Source organism: Heloderma suspectum, chromosome 4, assembly GCF_057233095.1.
Source record: "Heloderma suspectum isolate Gila_16-S chromosome 4, 16-S_ref, whole genome shotgun sequence".
Taxonomy (NCBI): domain Eukaryota; kingdom Metazoa; phylum Chordata; class Lepidosauria; order Squamata; family Helodermatidae; genus Heloderma; species Heloderma suspectum.
Window position 1 is genome coordinate 26,556,573 of NC_139461.1, and position 26,074 is coordinate 26,582,646.

General features: G+C 40.7%; 1 protein-coding gene across 5 annotated transcripts in view; it reads left to right on the forward strand.

Annotated features, from left to right (window-relative positions):
* Positions 1-26,074, forward strand: part of TAF2 (TATA-box binding protein associated factor 2) — a 96,761-nt gene that overhangs the window by 14,763 nt on the left and 55,924 nt on the right. For 4 of the 5 annotated variants that reach the window (XM_084848893.1, XM_084848896.1, XM_084848895.1 and 1 more), the window contains exons 6-21: positions 1,085-1,316; positions 2,020-2,204; positions 3,506-3,619; positions 6,133-6,232; positions 7,074-7,159; positions 8,442-8,577; positions 10,269-10,423; positions 12,026-12,140; positions 13,248-13,357; positions 14,668-14,733; positions 16,067-16,319; positions 19,158-19,298; positions 21,026-21,136; positions 22,546-22,739; positions 23,598-23,737; positions 25,291-25,360. In XM_084848893.1, the coding sequence (XP_084705019.1) occupies positions 1,085-1,316; positions 2,020-2,204; positions 3,506-3,619; positions 6,133-6,232; positions 7,074-7,159; positions 8,442-8,577; positions 10,269-10,423; positions 12,026-12,140; positions 13,248-13,357; positions 14,668-14,733; positions 16,067-16,319; positions 19,158-19,298; positions 21,026-21,136; positions 22,546-22,739; positions 23,598-23,737; positions 25,291-25,360 (2,208 nt within the window). The remainder of the gene's footprint in view (positions 1-1,084; positions 1,317-2,019; positions 2,205-3,505; positions 3,620-6,132; positions 6,233-7,073; positions 7,160-8,441; positions 8,578-10,268; positions 10,424-12,025; positions 12,141-13,247; positions 13,358-14,667; positions 14,734-16,066; positions 16,320-19,157; positions 19,299-21,025; positions 21,137-22,545; positions 22,740-23,597; positions 23,738-25,290; positions 25,361-26,074) is intronic. The other variant, XM_084848892.1, reaches the window with a different exon arrangement.

Below are 26,074 nucleotides of genomic sequence, written 5' to 3' on the forward strand. Positions count from 1 at the left end.
CCTCTAATGCAAATAAAACTGATACAGATGTTGGTATTGTATCTATAGTAAAAGATGATACTAGTTCTACCTGTCTGATCTCTCAATGTTTCCTTGATTCCTTTTATAAAGTAAAATTTAAAAAAAACTTTTAAATTGCCAAAACCCAGAAAGTCTGGAATAATATTCCTTGAAAGGAGGAGATCTAATTGAACATAAAATAGTAACGCAGATGCATCTTCACCTTGATGGCAGATAAGTCATAGGATTAGAGGGTAGCTAAGGGATTGGCCCTAGGTTGTGATGTTTTATCCCAAGACCCAACCAAATCTGCACACACATACAGTCAGTGTCACCCACTTCCTAAAGCTTTACCAGGAAGTGGAACTTCAAGAAATATCTTAGACTAGCCAGACTTTTACTGCTGTGGGTTACCACTTATGCATCTCCAAAAAAGAGGACATGCATCACCAAAAAAGAAATCAAGAGAGGATATCAATTTGCATAAATTTTACATATGTTAATTGATATGTATGGATGCAGATTTAGAAAAAATTACTAAAACTTAAATGGAAATACAATGTATCTCACCATAATGGGAAAGGCTGTGACCTGGTGACCTGTGTGCCTAGCGGCTCAGTCTGCTGTTCAGGTGCTAACTGTTGATGGCCAACTTCAAGGCCCCTCCTCTCCTGACTTCTTATAGTTCTTTATCTTTGTACCAGACCTGGACTGGACAGCCCTCCAAATAGACATCTGTCCTCTATAAAGTAGGACACATGTCCATCCTATGTAGAGCTACATCTTATTGAGCATGACAGCAGCTTTTAACATAGAGTGGAAGCCTCATGAAAGTCCTAAACTGGCTAGGTTTTTGTAGCTCATTGTGTTTTGCGCATGGTAGAATGAAGTTTTGGCAGTTTGGGGAGGGTCACATCTTCCAAGCTACCTATTTTTTTACTGGCAGAATTGTATAATTTTGGTAAAGTTAAGGGCTAAAATGCCTCCAAGTGAAGTAACACAGCATTTTAGGAGTGTAGTCTCAATTTATTGTTTTTAACTTTATTTCTAGATTTTGGTTTTAATGTCCTAACTTTATCTCTAGATTTTGGTTTCCTTGTGTTGATTCATATTCCGAACTATGTACATGGAAACTGGAGTATACAGTTGATGCCACAATGGTGGCTGTCTCAAATGGAGACTTAGTGGAAACAGTGTATACTCATGATATGAGAAAAAAGACCTTCCATTACATGCTGGCAATTCCAACTGCAGCATCTAACATCTCTTTGGCTATTGGACCATTTGAAATTCTTGTTGATCCATACATGCATGAGGTAATACTCTTCACATGATTTTATGTGACATTTTTCATATTTTGGTTGAAGTTCTTGGGTGATAATTAAGATTTCACTCCTGTGATATTGATCGTATACGAATTTTAAATTGGTTATCTTGTTTTGTTTTGAATGTAGTGTTATGTACCCTGAGTTTTCAAGGCTAGGTTTGGATAAAGAGCTAAAATAGATTATTGACAGCCAGAATCAAGCTGGAATGTCAGTCTTTCTCACACTTCTATTTCTTCTTGTCCTGCTTTTTGCTTTGTAAATATTTCATTTTTCTTCTAGGTCTGCTCCCATACCTTTTGAAGAACGAGTTTAAGTTTAACTTGCAGTCAGTTCCAATGATTGGGAGCAATGTGGTACTCAAAAGCTTACTCTGTGGTGCTATTTATTGCAGATAAGGTGCTGTCTGTAGCCTTAAACCATGCAGTTAAGCCTAGTATTAACTCCCATGTCCTATGTTTCAAATGCTGTGGAGGTTTGGTAACATTGCAGTCAAATCACATAGCCAGAAGCTGCAGATAGCCATCTACTCTTGCTATTGTACAGCTCCCAGCTGTCTGACAAGCCTGATACTACAAATGCAGAATCAAAATTACTTTCCTCAATATTTCCCTTGTGCAGAATTTAAGATTTCAAATGTTAATATTTAGCTATTTGCTAATTTACATTTTTAAAGTTTTATTCTTTGTTGTAGGTGACTCATTTTTGTTTGCCGCAGCTTCTCCCACTTCTCAAGCATACGACATCATATCTCCATGAAGTGTTTGAATTCTATGAAGAGATACTTACCTGTCGCTACCCTTACTCCTGTTTCAAAACAGTTTTTGTAGACGAGGCCTATGTTGAAGTAGCTGCTTATGCTTCTATGAGCATTTTTAGGTTAGTATATACGACTCTTACCTAAAATATAGTGGTTTAATAAATGCGCGGATATCTGCTATATCTCATTATATCTTACATCATTGGTAAAGAGATATTGACCTGGTTCACACATAATGACAACCCATGGTTCAAACAACCCATGGGTAGTTGTGTACACGCCAGAGAGAGCGAGAGCGCACGCGTGCACTGCCTCCTGCATGTGTGCCACTTTCATTTTTACTAAAAGATGTACAGTCGGCTCGTTCATTTTATTTATTTTGTTTATTTATTAAATTTGTTAATCGGCCATCTGGCCGGTCACCCGGCCACTCTGGGCGATGTACAACAATCAAAAAACAGTAAAACAGTTCATAGGTTATTGAGCATGACATGCAAACCCTGACTGCGGGGTTGTTTAGGAGCTAAAGCAGTACCTGCTCTCTTCCGCTTGTCCCTGACAGCACATAGGTTGTTTAGCTGTTACGTGCAAACTGCCCCATTGCATCTCATCTTACATCATTAGCATTACATTAGTGGTAAAGAGATATTTCCCTCAAAATCGCTAGATGTTTTATGTCAGCAGATATGCAAATATATCATGCTGAATTTTATTTTTTTTATAAAGGCAACTCATAACCATCACTGAAGTGCAAAGGCCCAAGGATAGTGTTAGATTTGGGCCTAAACTGTGGCCAAAGCTCAACTGTAGACTCTCAGTCCTTCCAGATTTTAGATCAGCTTATAGAAAGGTTACCTTTGGTATCAATCGCACAGAGTGTATTGATGTGGTAAGAATTGTAAATTACACATTGCTTACATTTTAAGTCCCAGTAACTTTAATATGTATGATTTCCAAATTGACTAGTGTCCTATGTAGCCAGGCTTAGAAACATAGGGTATTGCTCATGTTGATTACTTTTAACATGCTTCCAGTTTTAATTTTGTGGCTATAGTCCAAAGTGCATGTGGCAAGCATTGTGTGCTGTTAAATGGGGGACCTTTTGGGCCACACCGCTTTCCTGAAACCGTGCTTAGAGAAGTTGGTTCTGCAGCTCAGCTTCAGAAGTTGCCTCTGATGTAGTACACTGAACTGTTGCCAGTTTGGGGGGGGGGGGGGAAGGTGGAGGTTTTTTATCTATGCAACTGCTATGTAAAGTTGCTGCTTAAAAAAAGAAAGAAAAGTACATCTTATATAAAATGTTACTAATAAATAATACATTTTGCTTTACTTATTTAAATGGGCAGAGTGGTGTGCTTGATTCTCTTGAATTGTTTCTGTTTCAGCATTGTGTATTTGCTTGTTTGTGTTTTTAATTTAGCACAAACCTTTTGCACAGTGCAATGATAATAGATGAGACCCCACTGACCAGGAGGTGTTTGGCTCAGGCTCTGGCTCAGCAATTCTTTGGCTGTTTTATATCTAGAATGTCTTGGTGAGTATATCTTAAAATATATAGTCCATAGGTAGAATTTTGCCTATGAGTATGTGAAACTTTAGTATTGTTAAACATAATGCAGATCAATATTGTGACCATCACAGCAGTCATACAAAAATTTGGGTTTCTTAAATGTATGACATAACTTATAAACTCTTAGGGTGCAATCCTATGGCCACTAGTCAGCGGCTAGATGGCCATAGGATAGGTCGGTTCCCTGAGAACTGACCTTCACCTCCTCCAGTGCTGCCTCGTAGGCAACGCAGATCGGCCCTGCACTCCGCACTGTAAGAGGAGTGCAGAGCGGTGGAAACGGGGCGTTCCTGGGGGTAGGGTGGGGAGGGTGGAAGTGCCGTTCCGATGCTTCCTATGCGTCATCCGGTGTCCCCGTCCCCACCCCCCGCTCCGCCTTCCCACAGCTAGACAGCCGAAATCAGTGGTCTAGCCACGAACGCAGGGCAGCTGAAGCGCGGAGGGGACACTGCCCTGCTTTGGATAGGTAGTCACCTCCGAGTTCGGAGGCAGCCGCCTATGCCGATAGGATTGCACCCTCCATTATATATATTTATTTACTTAGATGTTGGGTCTCTGGGAATTGTAGGACTTATTTCTGTGAAAACGTGCATAGGATTGTGCCCTAAGTTGCCTTTTTCCAGAGAACATATTAAACTAATAAACACCAAAAAGAGATTTAAAATGAATCTCAAAAACATTGCTGTTGTAGCAAAAACTGAGAGTCCTGTGACGCTTGGAAGACTACGTTTCAGAGAGGCTTATGCATATATGCAGCAGCCCCTTACTCTTTATGGGGAGCTGTTGTCAAGGGTCCTTGTGAGGAGTGGGGGTGGGGGGTGGCGCAGAGTTGTTGCTGGAAAGGGGGAAGCTGAAATCGTCCTGGACCTGCTGTAGACCCCTGTTAAAAAAGTAGATGTACAGAGAACCTTGAAATTTGCAAAGGTAGGAACACATTTAACTTGATAGACATGCCCATTCTGGTACATGAATTCTGTAGCTGCCGTTTTCCAAGTTGACTGATACACAAATGGGGATATGCAGTAACTCATGAACAAATGCATATAGGAAGCTGATTTTGGTGGCAAAATATAGGGTTTTTTTAGCCAACCTGGGTAGAAGAACTATTACTAGTCACAGTTATGACCTGTATGTTCTAATAGATAAAATGCTGCATCTGTGTCGTTGTACAAGACCATCCATTTCTTCCCAACTATAATCCAATGAGGTTATTTATTTATTTATTTATTTATTTATTATATTTCTATACCGCCCAGTCGCTGAAGTTCTCTGGACAGTTCACAACAATTAAAACCGCAAAACGCATAATAAAATACAATATAAAATTTAAAAGCTTAAAATTACAATATAAAAGTACAAACCACAATAAAACATAGCAGCAGTGCAGAGGTTTAAAATACAATAACAGATTTAAAACAACAGAGCTGAAAGATGAAAATGTCTGGGAAAATAAAAAGGTCTTCACCTGGTGCCGGAAAGAGCGCAGCGTAGGTGCCAGGTGAGCCTCTCTGGGAGGCTCATTCCACAACCAGGGTGCCACAGCAGAAAAGGCCCTCTTCCTGGTAGCCACCCACCTCACTTCCTTTGGCAGGGGCTCCCAGAGAAGGGTCGCTGAAGGTGAACTTAGGGTCCAGGCAGGCACATATGGGAGGAGACAATCCTTCAGATAAGCTGGCCCAAAACTGTTTAGGGCTTTGAATGTTAATACCAGCACTTCGAATCAGGCCTGGAAAGGGACTGGCAGCCAGCACAGATGGAAGAGTACTGGCATAATATGATCAAGTTGGCCAGGCCTCATTAAGTCTTGCTGCCCTGTTTTGAACCAGCTGAAGTTTCTGGACCATTTTTGAAGGCAGCCCCACATATAACACATTGCAGTAATCCAGATGAGAGGTTATGAGAGCGTGGATAACTATAGCTAGGCTACCTCTGTCCAGATAGGGGTGTAGTTGGTATATCGGTCTAATCTGATAAAGGGTGCTCTGTGCCACTGAGTCCACCTGTGCGTCAAGTGATAGTTCTGGGTCCAAGGTTAGTCTAAGAGATGGGGACTGACTGAAGTGCACAGGGTGAGCTTCAAAACAAAGTAGGGATCTGAACCTGCATCTTCCTGCTGCTAGTCTGGATGTTATTGTGGTGTAAGCTTTTATAGGCGTGTCCTGACTCTTTATCAGATGTGACTTAAAATGAATCTGCCATTAGAAGAACCACGAGAAGTATTTTAAATGTAACCATCAGAGGCAAAGTTGTCCAGTTTTTCAGTAGGTTTGTGATTTTCATGAGACTCACTTGTTGCCAGGACTCACACATTAGTTCACAGCTCATCAGTCTTTTATTTACTTAGATATCTGGCCAAGGTTGTGTCGGCTGCTAAAATATTTATAGTAGGAAAGCATCAAGCAAGAGCTGCTATTTCTGAGTTTAGACTAATCTGTGAATCAAGAGAGATGGCATTCTTATTTTATTTTTGCTTACAGGTCAGATGAGTGGGTATTGAAGGGAATCTCTGGCTATATTTATGGTCTTTGGATGAAGAAAACCTTTGGTGTGAATGAGTATCGTCACTGGATCAAGGAGGTAATGCACCCATTCAGTCAACTGAGCTCCCACCTGGAGTCTATAGCTCAGTGTACAGCTCAGACACTGGTTTTCCTCCTCAGTAAGAATTGGGCCTATTTTGTAAGGGCTTTACCCTTCTACCAAGTGCATGATTTTTTAATTAGTCCAGGCTATCAGGTTGTTTTCCTCAAGCATCTTTATAGTCTCTATCAAGAAGTGTGATGGGTTTTGCTATAAAAGGCAAAATAAATTATTTTTAAATGATCTTGATTTAATTTTCTAGCCCTGCATCCAGTCTCCATTTTTTAAACACCTTCACATGTTATGGAAATATTGCATTGTATGCTCCCAGCCCTGGAAATCACCACTGTCTGATTCTCAAGTATAAATTCACTCTGTCCACTGAGAGTAAAGTACCGAACAATAGATGGAAGAAACACGGGCCTCCTATACCTTCAAGAGTTGGGTAGAAGAGAAAGTATGTGTGTTAGTATTAGATCAGACCCAACACTCCCACATTTCAGGGACAGTCAATAGTGGTAGCAAAGCTGCTTTTCCAGACAGCTTGTCTGCCACTGTGAATCTTCAAGTTGCAGAACCCCAACGAGCTTTTGAGGAAAGTGCTTATCTACAATGGGAAATAGTGGGTCTTGGGTTAAAAGGGGGAGTGTGCATGATCCAAATGCACAGCCTTCCTGTGGTGGGTACATGCATAAGAAAAAAATCATCACTGGATCCCCAGGAATATGTTTTTGATTCTCATATGCCCACTGTATCGCTAGCTATGGTCTTGCCTACAGTTGCTCTTTTCTTTGTAACCCAATACACATTTGCAATATTAATATGTTCTGCATTTCAGGAACTAGACAAAATAGTGCTGTATGAACTAAAGACTGGTGGAGTCTTACTGCATCCAATCTTTGGTGGAGGAAAAGAAAAAGACAAGTATGTTTGGTTAGGCAGTTAATTGATTTATAGGACCATTAATACCCTCTCTCTCTCTCCTCTCTCTCTCTCTCACACACACACACACACACACACACACACACTTTGGGTGAGTAATGAGACCTAGGGCCAAAGGCTTAATTACCTCCACCACTTAATGGTCCCATAAAGCACATCCCTGGTAAATCTTATCCCTGTTTGAATGACAAAATGGAAGTGTGTTTTTTATTTTTAACTGTTAAATGAATATATTAACTGAATATCTGTTAAGCAGTCCAAAAACTGTTCCAATGAAAAGGACATAATCTTATTGGAGACGTGAAATTCTGCTACTTTCACAACTACTAAAATTCTATTAATATCTGATGCATGTCAGCTTTCAGCAAGCTCTGCAATTTGTTAAATAGAGCACATGTAGTGGAAGCTTACTCTTTGTAGGCATGTGGAAGGAGAATGTTTATTGCTCATTAAGTGATGGTGAAATACTAGGTCTTAAGTCTTAAACCATCTTTAGACGATGGTGTACAAAGCATCATCAGTTAACAGTATTGTTCAACATAAGTTGCTTAATGTCAAGTTGTGCCCAATGTCCTTGAAATTGATTGGTTAAAGTAACTGTAATTGAAAACTAAAGGCTGTTTAAACACTTCTTCACTCTGGCTGTTTACCACTGGCTTGCTGCTGGAATCACTAACCGGCTTGCACGTGTCCAGTTATGGTTTAAGTCAGTCCTGTAGGCTTACCACTGTTTCCCCTTGCTGGCTCATAGCAGAGGTTTGAGAGTAATGCAGCTACTCCTGTGTTCGTATCCTCCATAGTATTCAGGCATTCCGTGTAAAGGAATATGGAATAGCCACTATTTCCATTCTCAGCATGATAAAGCAAAGTGGAACAGAAGTAGTTTGCTCTCAGCTAAACGTAGAAGTGGCGCCGTGTATTACTTTGCTACTGAAGGTCACGTAGACGTAAACTGCTACTGTTTTTAAAGCAGTGGGTGAATGATCCATATATTTATTTGCAGTGTGTCTAAATTTTAATTTTAAACCCAAACCTTCAGAAGTTTTTAAAACCTGAGTGAAATGTGTAATACACTACTCGATCTCTGTTTTTAATATTATAAATATTTATAAGTAATAGTTTACAACACTTGAATTATTAGAATCCCATCTGGCTCTTTTACTTTTTGTCTTTCTGTTGTAGCCTGCTGTTAACTGTAATGGGACTTTTCCATAAAATGCAATATAAAAAACCCTGCTGAAATTATCTTGATTTAATTTTCCAGCCCTGCATCACATCTGCATTTTTCTATAAAACATCCTCACACGTTATCATGGGAATACTACACTATGTTTCAGTGCAAAGCCCACCTAGTCATGAGATTGATAGAAAACAGAATAAGCATGGAGTTCATGTTACAAGTAAGTGTTTGGATTATTACTGAGATAGATTTACATTTTACTTTTAAAATTAGTATTTCAAATTTTCTACTTACAATGACCTTTAAAAATGGTTGCATTTAACTGCCTTACATATAAAATGTGCTCAAACATTGGAATATCTGTAGAAGTTGAATAAAACAAAATGGCTGACGCAGGTAGAACATTGGCTGTGTGTATGTCTGTATGTGTTTATTCATTTTGATTTGTATCCTCAGTTAAGCGGTTGGTACTATGGACCCTCTCCCCGACTGAATTTCCCCCTTCCACCTTCAGTGTGGCTTAGGGATACACTTGCACCAGCATTAACTGTAGTTAAAAGCTTACACGATTCTCTACTTAACCAGGATTTGTACCCAAGGTTTGAAGTTGGTTAACAAATCCGGGTTAAGAGGGAGTCTGTTAAGACTTTCATTCAGCCTTTCCCAACCTGGTGCCCTTCAGATGTATTGAACTGCAACTGCCATCATTCCTAACCACAACTGCTGTTGGTTGAAGTATCAGTTCAGCTGCAATCCTATACATACCTAATTGGGGGGGGGGGAATAATTGAATTTGGTGAGGCTTACTACTGAGCAGACTTGTATAGGTTTGTACTGTTAATTGTAGTCAAGACTCGGGTGGAAATTTTCTCTGGGGCATGACTGTGTGATCCCACAACCTGTTCCTGACCTCTTAACCATGGTTAACCCAGAGCCAGCATTACATTTCCACTGGCCCAAGCTATTAATACTTATTTATCTGTTGTATTTGTACCCCACCTCAAAATATCGCAGATGAAGTCGTCACAAGCCAGGCCTAGACCTGCTTAATGTCAGCAGCATAACTGCATCATGTTGCCTTAACTCCAGTTTCTGGAGCTCAGACTGCATGGGCACCTCTCTGCATGGTTAGCTGTTTGCATAATCAACTTGTGTGGTTTGGGCTGATTTATAACCACACCCGGAAAACGAGGTTTCCTCTTTGTGTCTTGGATAGCATGCCATGGAATCAGGCCACAGTTTACAAAAACGATGGCATTCACCATTGACTTAAATGATTCAATCTGTTCCCAGTGTTTTTCACTGGAAACAGTTTAAATAAACTTAAATCTCTTATCAGCATGCTTTGTGTTGCTGTATGCATGCTGTAAGGAAGCCACTTAGAGAATGAGAGTATCAACAGCTGTGAGTCGTGATAGATAGATAAATAGAACCTCCAGTGTAGAGGCAGTATACTTCTGAATACTAGATGCTGGGGACAAGCAGCAGGGGAAGGCCATCATCGTAATGCTTTTCTTTGAGCTCCCAGAGGCATCTGCTTGGCTCCTGTTAAAAACAGAATGCTGGACTACATGGACTGTAGGCTGATCCAGCAAGGCACTTCTTACGTTCGGTTTGCAAACACGATGTATCTTGGAACTGATGTATTTTGTGAAGTGTCTTCACTTCAAAGTAGTTGCAGGAGCGATGACAAGATAACTTGCAAGAGATATGGTTTGAAATTTTGTTCTCCCACCCTAGCCCCCAGGCAGGGTACAATTTAAAATCAATCTCTGAACCATCTTCGGTTGTATCTGACTTTGCTTTAAATTATCTATATACATACAGTGGTGGTGTTGCCACTGATATTTATTAAGGATTTAAGATCACTTTGCCTGTTTTGAATATTGACTAAGGCTATCTTTGTTGTAGGTTTTCAACAAACTATTAAGTCTGGCCAGCACTGCTTCATCCCAGAAGTTCCAGTCTCATATGTGGAGTCAGATGCTGGTTTCCACATCTGGGTTTTTGAAATCTATTTCCAATGTGTCTGGGAAAGATATCCAGCCATTAATAAAGCAATGGGTGTATCCTTTCTCATTCTAGCTCCGGGCTAGTTACCATGAAGATAAAAAGTAGCTATTCCTTAGTCCTGCTAAACAAATGCACTGGAAAGACAACCTTAACTTTGTCTAAAGCATTGCAAATATTGATGTTTAAAAATCTGCTCAAATTGCAGTCTGTCTTTTGTAACGATTCATAGCAGTCCAGCTTACTGTGGCTAATTTGTTTAATTTTCAGTATTGTGGGAGGAGTGTTTTGTAGTTATGTGCTCCCTCTGAAAGACATGCAGTGACTCTGGTTGAATTCAAGGCCGAACTATACAACAAGGGTCCAGAGGATTTTCAGAAATGTTCACAAATCAGATAATGGGAAATGCCACGCTGTGATGTATTCTCAGATGTAAATTCCAAACCATTGTGGCACAAAAGACTTGGGACTGCATATTAATAAGTTCAATCACTCTAATAATTAATAAGAGAATGTGGGTGGTGCAGAACTTGTTGGCAGTTGCAAAGCTGCTTAGTAATACAAATCTGTGCTTTCAGTAGTATTTCAGTTTACCTTGCGTTTAGCTTTGAGATACAGTGAAGTTCACATGCACACACAAAAAACAAACAGTGACCTGGTTTGCATGACACAACAGCCCATCATGGCTTCATTTACCCAGGGGCGTGTTGCGTTCCATGGGTGTTATTTTTGCATGGCACCTGAGGCTTGTGTTGTGCAAGCCCAAGTGATGGTTATTTGCGGGTTAGACCAAATGGCGCCTGGCACAATGTGACAGCCCTGACAGGTAAATTAAGCCACGGTGGGCTGTCGTGCGAACCAGGTCAGTATTTGGTATTTGCATAGGACCCTATTCAGAAAGGTGGGCACATCTTTTACATGCAGGAGTAGAATCTCAACAAGGAGAATCACGTACCCTGAAGTTACTTTTCATAAAGTCCTATATGGTGAATAGGGTCTCCTGTAGTAGGGTCTCCTGTAGTAAATGCACGCACAAGCAATTCAGTAGTAAAGGTGCATCATTGTCTTAAAAGTGTGCTGTGTTTCTCCTCACTTCTCAACTTCTTAATAAAAGCAGTACAAAACTTAGAACTTTAAGGGTCGGTCAGTTGAAGCAAATTCTGTGTAAATATTTGTTTAGCTTTTAATTTAAAATGTGTATTATGTAGCTTAGTAAAGTCACTCCTGTATTGCTGTAAAATCGGAAAAAGCTTTATCCCCCCTTTTGGTGTTAAACTTTTTCAATATAAAAAATCTAATATAATATATGAATTCTAATTAGTATAAGCACAGATCAGGGCTTCATACAAGGTCTTCAAACTGCGCGTCACCTCCCACTTCAAGGTATGAGTTTGAAACGCAAACAGTTCTGAATGCAAAAGCTGTGTGACCTCTTTTAGCAATTGGGATTGTTATTGAAGTGTGCAGCATTTTAAAATCTCCATTTACATTGTACATCCAACTGTAAATTAAAGAAACCATCAGGAATGTTTCCTTCACAAATTTACATGAAGTGAGAAAGTTTTGCTTGTTGTAGGTATACTGCTGCAATTCTGCAAACCTGAGGAATGTAACTTGTGTATCTGTATATCCATTATTATCCTATTTGGTTTGACCAGAGATCAGAGTGGCGTGGTAAAATTTTATGGCAGTTTTGCATTCAATAGAAAGCGAAATGTACTAGAGTTAGAGATAAAGCAAGACTATACGTCTCCAGGGACGCAGAAATATGTGGTACGTTCTGTTTTCTCCTCTTTTTCCTAAAATCTGTCAATTATTAAATATTTGCTATGCAGTTGGGTTTTTTTAATGTTACTACCATCGAATTAGATGAACATCTTGTTTGGTGTTCTGGACCTTATCTGTTAGACAGGAGTTAGTGGCCCACAGTTACTTTAAATACATTTGTTTATTGCATATAATTAATGTATGTTGAGTATCGTTTTCGTTCATATGAGATGTTTTATTAATATAAGAGCTAAAGTTGTATTCAGTTGTGTCTGTCCATTAATGGAATGGCATCCGTCAGCAGAACAGATTCCCCTTGCCCCATGCAGCCCCCCATACAAGGAGCTGCAGGCAGGAGGAGAGGGAGGGAAAGTTCCATTTCATGAGTGGGAATCTGCTTGTGTGGCGCTGAATCTTGCCCATAGTTCACATTTTTTACTCTTTTGCTGTTACCCTCGCTTGAGTTAACTCTTGAGAAAATCTGATACGTGGATGCAGAACTCAGTTATCTCCTGGCTTACTTGTTTCTAGCTGGGATGGCAAAAATTCTGTGTGAGCTCAAAATCTACTTTTTAAAATACAAAATAATGTGGAAATGGGATTATACTGAAGGTAATTGGCCAAAAAACAAAAGTGAGATAAGGAGCGCACAAGGAATGGAACAGCAGTTTTTGACTAGTGCAGGTAGCTCCTGAGGAAGGAGTTCATCTCCAAAACATTAGATGGGCTGGTACAAAATAAACAGGCACTTCTGTGATTTTGTGTCCTTTTTGTTTTTTGGCTACTCGGTGCCTCCCTGTTTTTGCTAAAGGTACTTGGGCCACACATGACTCAGTAGAGAGGCAATTTAGTATAGTGGGTAGAATATTGTGAACCTGGGAACTCCATGCCTAAACACATCTCTGCTTACCCATGAAGCTTACCACCCGATGTTGCCTTGGGAAAATTACTTTCTCTCAGTCTAGCCTGTGAAGTGAAAAAGCCATTCTGAGGTAGGGTGGGGATACAAATATAACACACACAGTCCTATCTTGCTTGCCTCTACATTAAAACATTACTACTGTTAGTGTGTATTTTTTAAAAATATTGTGGTAACAATAAATCTTTTCTAAGGGCCCTCTCAAAGTGACGGTGCAAGAGCTTGATGGATCCTTCAACCACACACTTCAGATAGAAGAAAACAGCCTTAAACATGACATACCCTGTCACTCAAAGAGCAGACGGTATGATTTATAGTGTTTATTATTTTTATTTATTTATTTAAAACATATGTATCCTGCCCTATATCATTAAGATCTCAGGGCTGTGTACAGGTAAATTCAATTTAAACAGTATAAAACAAATAATTTAAACAGCTGAAAGCATATTAAACTATTAAACAAGCTAATACATAAAAAAATAAAAAATAAAACAGTTAAAACAGTGTGCAACTTAGGGAATTCATTTAGCCCTCAAAGACTTTGGTAAAAAGCTATGTTTTAACTTGGCACTGAAATGAAACGAAGGTCTGCACCAATTGGGCCTCCATGGGGAGGATATTCCACAACCGGGGTGCCACAGGAGAGAAGGCCCTCCCCTACATCCCACCATAGGGCATATCTCACACTGGTGGGATACAGAGGAGGGCTCCTCTGACAGATCTCAATCCTCAGGCAGGCGTATATAGGGAGAGTCACTCCCTCAAATAATCAAGGTCCCAAGTCACTTAGGGGTTTAAATGTCATCACTAGCACCTTGAATTCTGACTGGAAGTGTATTGGCAGCCAGAGCAATTCCTTTAAAATTGGTGTTATATAATCTTTACAAGCTGTTCTGGCCATCAGTCTAGCTGCTACATTTTGCACTAGCTGCAATTTTGAGTCGTGTTCAAGGGCAGCCACATGTAAAGTGCATTGCAGTAGTATAATTGGGAAGCTACCAGTGCATGCACTACTGTGGCTAGGTTATCCCTGTCCAGAAAAGACTGTAGCTGGCGGATCAGCTGAAGCTGGCCCCAAGTACTCTGGGCCACGGAACCCACTTGGGGCTGCAGTGACAGGAATGGATCTAGGACTATTCCCAAGCTCTGTACCTGCTCCTTCATGGGGAGTGCAACCCCATCCAGGACAGGTTGTTTACCCAATTCCCGCACTCGGGAACCACCAGTCCACAGAGCTTCTGTCTTGTCTGGATTTAGCTTCAGTTTATTGGCCCTCATCCAGCCCATCACAGCCTCCAGGCACTGGTCCAGCACTTTAACTGCACTTTCATCAGCATACTGGTGACACTGCATCCCAAAGCTCCTAATGACCTCACCCAATGGCTTCATATAGATGTTGAACAGGGGTGAGGCTCAAGAAAAGAATAAAAGTCTGAAATGACAGTGGGCAAAAATAAATCGGGAGACATTTGCTTTGATTAAATGAAGTTTTTATAACTCAACTCTAGCTATCTTATTGCCTGCTTTTATTTAAACATTTAAACTGTATTTGTAGAACATAAAAAAGAAAATGATTTTAATACACATTTTAATCATGCATTTTTTTAAATGCAGAAATAAGAAGAAAAAGATTCCTCTAATGAATGGAGAGGAAGTGGACATGGATCTTTCTGCCATGGAGTAAGTTTGTGTATGAAACGAAAGGGAAGTTGTTCCTTTTCCTGAATCTGATGCATAGGGCTGTCCCAGGCACATAGAATGATACTGGCCCAATCAAACAGCAGCAGTATGAATGCAAAAACCAGGAGCTGAGCTTACATACATCCCACCCACCTCGCTCTGTCAGAGAGACAGTACTACTTATCCATTTAGGAAATGTTTCACACCCCACCCTCCTCATTGAGGAAGTGTTATGGAAACGAAGCAGAGGACATTTAGCCTTCTATGATCCCTAGTAATTCTGTGGATCTGGCAACTGCTTATACTAGCTTGCTGATGGTTACATATGTAACATATGTAGGTTACATGTGTAACAACGATAATGCAAGAAGTGGCCTCTGTGGTAAAGTTCATTGTGCAACTTTAGAGCTGAATAACAAATCCTAAGAAAAATATGCTGAACTTACAAAAATCCTACCTTGAAAGCTCTTCTGTGCAGAAATAGCTGGAATTCCATGTGTAGGTGGTCATGCATGACAATTACAGATTCATGCAGTACACATATGCTGGGAAGCTCCCCAGCATGCGCGCGCGTGTGTGTATAATATGTACACACACACACACACACTCGGACTCAATTTAGACATAACTCCAGACCAAGATTTGGTAGTGGAGACCATCCCATGAGCTTCTGCTCTCTTCCCTTCCATTCTTGGTTTTTGCTAACCATATTTTGCCATGATTCTTGAATTGGCAAGCTGTGGTTAGCATAGTACCTCCAAACAACTATTTGAAATGGGTTTGCAAACCATGGTTTGGAAGCAAGGCGCTAACCATAGCTGGCTAGTTTGAATGGCATGGCAAACTGTGGTTAGTGAAAACCAGAAAGTAGAGAAGGGTACCTGCATGGGAGGGGAGGAGATAGTACATTAGTCTGTAGGTAGGCTCCCAGTTGCCAAGTCATAGTTTGGGCATTACATTTAAGTTGAGCCAGGTTGCATGTTATTTCTAACCAGAAGGGCCTTCTGTGTAGAAGTCATAACATGTGAAGCCATCTTTAAGGTTAGAAGTTCAAGTTTTATGTCTTGCTTCTTACCTATTCTGCCTGATATTTCAAATTATTCTGCATGATATTTCAAATTGTAAATTGTAAGCAACTGTATGATATTTCAAATTGTGTAATTGGAGACATCACATTCAGTCAATTGTTGGTCTTGCAGAACAAGAAGAAAAAAGAGATAATTTTATTTTTAGGATATGAAGTTTAGCAGCCACCGTGTTAAAATATTATCAAAATTCTTTATGTGTTTGGTGCATTTTAAGCCCTAGCCCAAGTTTTGGTCATCTCTTTTAGTGCTGATTCCCCTTTACTCTGGATAAGAATAGATCCGGATATGTCTGTACTAAGGAAGGTAGAATTCGAACAGGCTGACTTCATGTGGCAGTATCAGCTTCGATATGAGAGAGATGTGGTCGCACAGGAGGAATCCATTTTGGCTCTCCAGAAGTTCCCCACTCCAGCGTCACGACTTGCACTGACTGATATACTAGAACAAGAGCAGTGTTTCTACCGAGTGAGGATAATGGCATGCTTCTGTCTTGCAAAGGTGAGAAGTGGGCATGTCAGACAAGCTTCGTGAGAGAGTTCCATCAAATGCTGTCACAGGTTCTAGAAATGTGCACAGCAGCAAAGCGTGTGTAGAATTGGGTAGCTCCTGGGGAATCTGAGCTTGAGCAATTGGAGAAAAGTGTGAACAGGTTTTTTTCTCCCTAGTTGCTTGGAAACCAGGGATTGTCCCTAGAGCAAGAGTGGGTTACCCATCTAAAGCTGTCCCAGACCCACCCCATGTCCTTAAGTCCCTGTATTCATCTCTGTAGCAACTCTTCCCCTATTTTTGTGACACTGTGGTATCCTGTAGCTTGCCATGGTGCTTGCCCAGGATCTGACCAGCTGTTGAATCGTCATATTGAACATAGTAGCAGATATATTTGGTTCTTGGCCCTGTATAACTTTATGTTCACTTTCAAGAGGGGGAAAACAGAGGAAAAGAAGAAGCAACTGGTTGCTGTCTCTTGAGGCTGGAAAAACCCGATTTATGTTTTTCCTTTTTTTCTTCTATCAATGTACATTATTTGGTACTCAACAAAATAGGTGGTATGAAGTCTGCAGACTTGGGGCTAGTGGTTCTAACTCTTCTGGTCTCTTCAGTCCATTGACTACATTTTCCCATCTCCATTCCCCACATCTATAAACAAAATAAGACTATACTTCATATTATTGGCTACAATCCAAAGGACTGCACAACCAGCTCTGTGTACCTAGCTGGACTTTGGATTTGTGTTTTTCAGACAGCAGTCCCCATGCATACACCATACAGCAAAGAGCTTTTTAAACCTGTGGTTATTTCAAAAGTTTGTGACTTGGCATTGAAGGGGTGATGACTGATGTCTGCTGTACCAAGAAAAAAAACATCCAGTCATGCTAAGGGGACATGCAGACCTTGGACACCCTCTTGATAATGGCCAAGGAACAGAATATGCCTTTTCTAGGTACAAAGCTGTACTGCAGAATTCCAGGCTCTTTTACATATTTTTACACATAAGCAGTTGAATAAAAGTTACAACCAACTGACTCAGTATTCAGCCTCATGAAACTGTTTACCAAGAGCTTATACATGACTGACGTGTAAAGAAAACTGCATTATTTCTGTCAGCGAAAGGATGCTGAACTGGTCCCCAACCTCAGTTGCCAGACAAAAGGAGCAAAACCTGCTCAGAGGCTATCTTAGAAAGGGCCTATTTCTTTATCGGATTTGTTTTCTGCTTTCATGCCGGTGCCTCAAGGTGGCTAGCACATAGTTGCCACTTCTTCCTACAGTTGTCTGGCAACGGAACTGTGTTTTTGGAACTGTTCATTATGGAACTGTGAACAACATAATTTAATATAATGAGAAAGAGAACTGTTTAATTTATTTGAAAGTACTCTAAAGTCAATAGCTGATTCAGAACAATTTGCATAAAATGTTATTTTGCAGCTTCCAAATGCAAGTTTTCAAAAACTTATTTGCAAGAACATATGTGCACTCTTGCTTAAACTATGGACTCCTATGTGGACATGCAAGCAAATATTCATTCTCTCCATCATAGATGTAGTTCTTTGAGATCTCATCCAACGGAATGAACTATTAGTACTGTTTTCCATCTCCCCTGTAAGGCAGCCTTCCCCATCCTGGTCCCCGCCAGATGTCTTATGGCAACTCCCATCAGTCCCAGCCAGCATGCCCAGCAGTCAGTGATGATGGGAGTTGACATCCAAAACATCTGGAGGACACCAGATTGGAGAAGGCTACTGTAAGGTAAAGGTGGAATACATTCTCCTGTATCTTTCTGTGAGTTCTTGCATTAAAGAAAGCTGTCTTATCAACTCCTGGGCTACTGTGTTGACAAATGCAATGCATGCTAGTTTCCTCAATCCTTTATTAGCCTATAAAATAGACTTCTTAATTCAGGTTGTTGGGCAGTCTTTGTCCCAGTATGCCGATAGTTAACTTTGCTTCATTGCTCCCTCTGTTTCTCTGGTCATAACTTAAAACTAGGACAGAGTTCTGAATTGTCTGTTCTCTTCGGGTGGTCTTGTACTCTCAGGGTGGCTGAGGCGTGTTTGAAATCAGCATTGAGGTTATTGGCAGGGTAAACTGAGGAAATTGGTAATGCTGATGCCTCTTTCATGACTGGCTTCTGTAGAGATTGAATATGTGGTTTTAACAAATAGAGGAAAAAATCTGTCTGAAATGTAAATGGGAGAAAAACAATTAAAACCTGATACTGATTGTGGGAAGATAATTAGTTGCAGATGACCTTTAAGTAAAACTGTTTCCACACACTATATTTCCAGTTTATAAAAGTGTTGGTGGTGAGAGGCTGTCTGGCTATAGGTAGTACATTCATTTACAGCTCTGTTCAGCCCCACAGAGTTCCTTCGAAGCTTATTTAGGGGTTCCTCAGCGACAAGGATGGTAATAGCAAAGAAGCTGCCTGACAACTGTTGTCTGCTTTCGCCAATCTTTCCTGCCATGCCCAACCATATAGAAGTGTTGGGCGCAGTCTAGGGCACAAAAGCCTGGCTAATGCCTCGCACAGATTGATTGCATGTCCTAGGATGTGCCTCAGAATCCTCTGCTGTACACAGGGATTCTATGGCAAATATACATGAACTCTTTAACAGGCAACCATATGGATAGGAGGGTTTGAAAAATACTGATTTTAAGTATCTACCTGCTAAGTAGTTAAAAGATCTTCTTCACTTCTTGAAGATTTCCTCACCTCCCTGCCCCCCCAGTTTAGAATGTCATTAAGAGAGGAGTTGGCATTAGGGAAGGGGCAGTGAGCCAAACATTTCAGTGTAGTTAGTAACTTGGCTTTTCTTTTCCTTCCTAACTATATAGATTGCAAATTTCATGGTGAGTACATGGACAGGACCACCAGCCATGAAGTCTCTCTTCACCCGAATGTTCTGTTGTAAAAGTTGCCCAAACATTGTGAAAACCAATAACTTCATGAATTTTCAGAGCTACTTTCTGCAGAAGGTAAAAGGTCATTTACCGTCTTATTGTACTTTGCTAAATATGGTGGCTTCCCATAGCAGAACCGGATTCAAAGGTGGACTAGAGGATGAGAAACAGGAATAGCTGTAGTATCTGATACACAGTAGAAGTAGTTTTTTGAAGATACAGGTTGCCCACACTTGAAACACTGGCCTGGTTTGCATGTCACAATAAGCCAGGTTTGCAAGTCATGATAAGCCAAGTCTTGCCCGTTGGAGGACTCCAAGAAGGCACTGTGGGCCAGAAGTTCCTCATCCCTGGTTTAAACAAACCATGGACCTTCCATCCATGGTTTGTCCAGCATTACTTGTAAACAAAGAACTCTAGCTTGTCTCTCCCCCAACAGACCAGAGTCATAAGCCACAGTTTGTTGTTGGCTTATGGCTCTGATCTGTTGGGGGAGAGACAAGCTAGAGTTTCTGATTCACACATCACAGTAAACAAACCACAGAAAGAAGGTCCATGCTTTGTTTAGTCACTCCCACTTGAAGTAGGGGCAATTGGGCAGCATTTATGAGCACACTGCTCATAAACTATACGCTAGCTTACCATGACATACGAACCAGGCCTTTATGTACAGTCCCTTGCCACATCCATCTCAAAAAAGAGGCTTTCGCTTTCCCTACAAAGAAAAGCTAAAGGGATTTGGGCTTTTTAGTTTAGAAAAAAGAAAACTTAAGTGGGTGGTGGGGTGGGACATGCTGAAAGATTTATAAAATCACATGTGGAAAGAGTAAACAAGAAAATTATTCTTCCTTTCAAAATATTAGAACTCAAGGCCATCTAATGCATACACACGCAACTTGCAGCCCACATGCAGCGCTTGGCCAACTTACATGTGGCCCCCGGGCCCCCTCCCCAGCTGATTCATCTCCCTGGCTCCTGCTGCCCACCAGACTAGTGCTGGGGGCAGCTGAAGAGCAGTGCACTGTTCAGCTGTTGCCAGTGCTAATCGTCAGGACAGCAGGGAGGGAGGAGTGCAATGGGATCACAACACACCAGAAAGGAAAGTTTAAAGCTTCCCATCCTTGCACGCTGAGATGGGGTGGGTGAGTGTGTTTTTCTGTGCATGTACGCTTACATGTGAGAGAGAGAGAAAGGGGGAGGGGAGCCCAGGCCCTGCTCATCACTAGCTCTAGCCAGCCCTTGGTGGCAAAATAGTTGCCCATCCCTGATCTAATGAAACATGTCAATTATAGATTCAGCATTAAAAAGAAAGCCCCTCTTCACACCGCACACAGTTAACTTAATGGAATTCATTACCACCACCACTTGTTTAGACAAATTAACCAACCAGGTCCCATCAACCGCTATTAACCATGACAACTAATTGGGACCTCCATGTCCAGAAGCAGTAAATCTTTGATTACCAAGCGCTGAAGACAAAATAGATGATGGCTGTCCATCGTATTTGTTCATGAGCTTTCTGGGGTCATCGGCCTGGCCACTGTTGTAGACAGAATACCGGACTACTTGAACTTCTGGTCTGATCCAGCAGAGCCATTCTTACATTAATTCGCATCCAACATTATGGGTCTAAATCCCAGGGAATGTTTTATATGGTGATCTTGTGTAACACCAATCCTGTTGGAGAAGATTCTCAGTAGAATTAAGTGGTATATTGTAGGGTGTCACATGGAAGACACAAGCCCACTCGTTTAATATTTGAATTAAGGCAATTCCTCATTAATGTTGATCCTTCTTCACAGACAATGCCTGTTGCGATGGCCTTACTGAGAGATGTTCATAATCTGTGTCCTAAAGAGGTTTTAACATTCATTTTAGACCTAATCAAGTACAACGACAATAGAAAAAACAAGGTAAAAAAGTTGCTTAAAAAGTTAGCATTTTCTATTCATAATCCCACTGTTTTGAGGTACAAAGGACAACTATAAGGCAGATTGGCATGTATTTATATGCAATGCAAGTGGGGCCTGCAACAAAATATTTTAGTGTGGAATGCTCCTGTTCAGGGTTCCAGATAGCTAACTATGCCCTCTTTCCTCTTACTCCTTCTAGAGCTAGCCCCGCCTGTTCCCTTCATGCATTCGGAAGGGCATGCCTTAAGGGTGCTTTTCTTTCCCTTTCATCTAATGCCAGGGAGGCTGTGGAGGTCCTGAATTGTTGCTTGAGTGCAGTTATGGATTGGATGTTGGCAAATAAACTGAGACTTAATGCAGACAAGACAGGTGCTGCTAGTCAGTGGAAAAACTAATCCAGGACTAGGAGTTCAGCCTAGCCTGAATGGGGTTGCACTCCCCTTGAATGATCAGGCTCATACTCTGGGGGTGCTCCTTTATCTGGCTTTGCTCCTGGATGCTCAGGTTGCTGCTGTTTCCAGGTGTGCCTTTGCACAACTTTGGCTAGTGCACCAGCTGTTCTCTTTCTTGGAGAAGCAGAGCTGGCTGCAGTCGCACATGCTGTGGTCACATCCAAGTTGGGTTATTGTAATGCAGTCCATGTGGGGCTGCCCTTTAAAAGTCATCAAAACTTCAGCTAGTGCAAAACGCACTGAGAAGGATGTTGGTTTTATCCGCTTCATGGGGCATATTCTGGTGTTATGTGAGCTATGCTGGGTTTCAGTTCATGTCTAGACACCATTTAAGGTTCTGGTGATTATCTATAAAGCCCTGAATGGTTTGGTGCCAGGTTATTTGAAGGACAGTTGGATCTGCGAGTTCTTAACAATCATCATTGGAGGCCTTGCTCCATGTCCCTTTGCCTTCAGAGATGTGTTTCGTTGGGGCATGGAACAAAGCTTTTTCTGCAGTGGCACCAATGTTGGGGAATAGCCTTCCTTGGGAAACTTGATTGGCGCGCTCTCTTTTAGCCTTTTGATCAAGACATTCCTGTTTTGTTAGGCTTTGGAATTGTTTTCTCCACACCCTGCTGGTACGACTAGTTGAATGCTGCTGTGGATTTTTAGCGATTGCTGTGATATCACTGTATATGTGTTTCACCTATATTGTAAACTACCTGGGGGGTGTTTTGTAACTGAAAGATGGGATATAAATCAAATAAATATGTTCTTTGGATTTAGTCCTGCATTTATTCAGACAGAAGTCCCATCAAAGATGATGGGAATTCCCCGTGTGTAACTGAAGGCAGGATTGGAGCCTTGACTAGAGACGCAAGCTCAGTGGAATGCGCCTTTGGCAGGTGCTCTTCTTTTTTTGCAGTGCCCCATTCTGTAGTGCTTGTTTATTCGCATTTTGATATTTGATTTTAGTTTTCAGACAACTACTACCGCGCTGAACTAATAGATGCACTGGCAAACTCTGTAACGCCTGCCGTCAGTGTGAACAATGAAGCCCGGACACTGGATAATTTAAATCCTGATGTCCGCCTCATTCTTGAGGAAATTACCAGGTTCTTAAACATGGAAAAGCTGCTACCCAGTTATAGGCACACCATTACGGTCAGGTATGTTACAGAAACATCTTGAATTCCTGAAAATATATCTGAAAGAAAGACTCCATCTTTTTTTTTTTCTTTTTTCTTCATCCTACTTTGCTGTTTATACTGATGTAGTTATTCTGATCTTAGACTATGTAACTTTTAATAATCTTGCTATATTGTCAATAAACATGCAAAAGCCATGAGATAGAAGAGAGATTTAATAGGCACCTAAAAAGTCCTTCTACAAATACTGCCTTGAGAGAAAATGCATCATTAGGCACTTCTAAAACTAGAGCATTTGTATTACTTGGAGCCGCAGCTTTATTTTCTTTTGATCGTGCACAACAAGAGGCTTCATGTTGATGAGTTAAGTGTGTTCTGTGTATACAGTGTGAGCCAGTCCATGTGCCGTCCCCTCGCAAGCACAGATCACTGAAATGTGAGGCCAGCAATAGGGGAATCCCATGCATGGAGCAACACACATGGGAGGGGGAAGGGAAGGAAGCTGTAAGGAACCAGATACTCTTGATATGTATCTGGATTGCCCCCATATTTACTTGCTGATTTTAGCATAATATGGATTGTATCTTCTCTCCTAGTTTATGTTGCATTGGATAATATACTGAAGAAATTAAATGGTCCCAAGCTTCTTTAGAACTCTTCAGAAATCAAGAAGAATCTTCTCTTATTAATGTCACCCTTTGATAAAATTCTAACTGAGGCAATTTAAAAAACCTCACATGAATTTGTCATATTTTAGAACTTGTAAAATTAATAAGCAATTTGCTAGGATGACGCTAAAATAAAAATGTATTTCCTGTGCCTAGACATTTAGAATTTACAAGACTTTTTTATTCCCTTTCCCTTCACCCATATTCCTAGCTGCTTGAATGCCATTCGCATACTACAGAAGAATGGACACGTCCCAAGTGATCCTGCTGTCTTTAAGTCCTATGCAGAATACGGGCACTTTGTGGATATCCGAATAGCGGCTTTGGAGGCAGTCGTTGACTACACAAAAGGTTTAAAATAAATGTTTTTACTATTCAGTACATTGCAACGTAACTTGCATTACCATTATAAGGTCCTTATAATTTTTATATAAAAGCCAGTTTCCTGTTTTCTCACGCTCTTCCAACAATTTGTTATGCTTTAGAATGATCGAGAAACACAGCCCAAAATAGTACAGTGTGGATGAGAACAGATTTGGTCCTTAATGATCACCGTTATTAAGCACAACTTTTTAAAAGGGTTTTTTTTAAGGGTTCAGTCTAATGTAAAAATTAAATAATAAAAAATGAGCATAACTATACAGAGGGGGTAGCTGAAGATGTGAACAAAAAAGTCAGTATCGAAAGGCAAAGATCTCCTTATCTTAATTTCTGTATCATCATCAAGCTGCTGTTGTGCTGTGAAGTGTGAAGTTTCACAAGTTTGGTGTTATTAGAACACTTACTACTTTAGCCGAGCAACGAGATCATTGGGATTGGAAAATCCTTGTGGCAGCCAGCAATGTATCTGCCCATGTAGAATGCATCTTGTATGTATTAGTATAAATATCAAAGGGCTGCATATGCAGAGTTGCCAAGCTCTTTAGAAAGCAGCTCATGAAAGCAGTTCACCACCTGCTGCCACAGGTTTTCATTTTCAAGCTTGAGGAAACTTCTTCTGCATTGACTTGTCCGCCACAAACAGCTGCATATTCCACATTCTAGGGTGCACACTCAGTTCGTGCCCAGGACTCTTGTGCCTCACCATTGCAGCATGTGAACTAAGTGTATTCTAGAACACGCTCACTTCCCTGAAGCTGTTGTTGTTGAAAATTGGTGGAGCTTCTCTTTCAGGGCAGTTTGCCCAGCATTACTGGTCTTCTCACTGAGGAACCTCAGATAAGCTTTTATGGAGTGACTTGGTGCCATGGAAGACAGGCTGAAAACTACTGTGGTTAGAGCTAGGAAAGGAGGTAGTGTAATTGCTAAAGTTCTCTGGTGGAAGAAGCTGGATTGGGCACTGTTCTGAGCGCTAAGCTGTTCAAGGAATCCTTCCCAGCTGGTACCTCTGATTTTTAGAGGTAGGATACCAACTTGTGGTGGGAGGGTTTTGTGTTCAGGCAGTTGATTATGTGCTCACATTTAACAGGTAGCATTTGGGAGTATATGGAATATATGTCCTTTGGGTGGAGACAATCATGGGGCTCCCATATGAGCTCTAAGCCAGTAAACATAGCACAGAGTAGCCAGAGCACCTATAGGAGCGTGTTTCTGGAGGGACTTTCCCCTCCAGAATGGAAGTACAGTTTTCAAAATTAAATTCAAGAAGTATAAATAACTGTACTGAAAAAGAAGAGAAAAAAATTGAGAGAAAATCTAAATCTGTGAGGGAACAAAGCATAACGTTTGTAGATTCTTCCCCCCCCCTTCCCCCGTCCAAATTTATAAGAGTGACAAATAATCTGTTCTCTGTTAATAACTGTGTTATATATTCCCATTCCGCTTCTTCTAGATTTTTTTCTAATCACTTCTTGTTTGTGAGATTCACTATCTTGTTTAAGAGGTCATACATTTTGTCTTTATAGTTGATCGAAGCTACGAGGAGCTACAATGGCTGCTTAATATGGTCCAGAATGACCCTGTGCCCTATGTCAGGTTAGACTTCCTCACTGGCAGTCAAAGTTGTATAATTCCACTTGCTTTTCTTTATATTTGAGCATACATATTTATTTCTCTTTATTTCTAAGTATATTTTTCAAGTAATCTGTTTCTAACTAGCTACTTAAAGGTTTATTGATTTGGGTTATAAATCTCAAATGAATATTTAAAAAAATCCTATTGCTGTCTTGCCATTCCTCTTAAGAAACTTGCATGGGACTCCCAAATAATATTTGGTCCCAGACTTCCTGAGCTTCAGAAAAGGAAATATATGAGGTGTCTTGTTCCCATAGGGCATGACAATCCAGAGTCAAAAAGAAAAATCTTTTATATTCCACCAAAATGTAAATAGTATTTTGATACTGCTGAGTCAACAGACTGTACTGGTTTCCAGTCTGGATCTGAGGGTAATTTGTAGTTGTTAAGCAAGAGGGCAGCACTCCTCCACTTCCCTCTGGAACAAGAACTACTCATAGCAGAACCCTAAGATTGCTGAGAATGTAGGGAGGCCCTTGTGCTTTGCCTAACAACTCTCCACACCTCTTTACAGAGGCCTTCCTTCTCCTTTTCAAACCTTGGCTAGAGACGGAGGATCTCTTAAAAATTTTCTCCTTTCAAAAAATAAATCCACACTAGTCCCAGTGTACTGGAGCGCATTTGGGCATCATTATATATTTGGATACTAAAGAAAATATAAATTGGCTTCTAGTC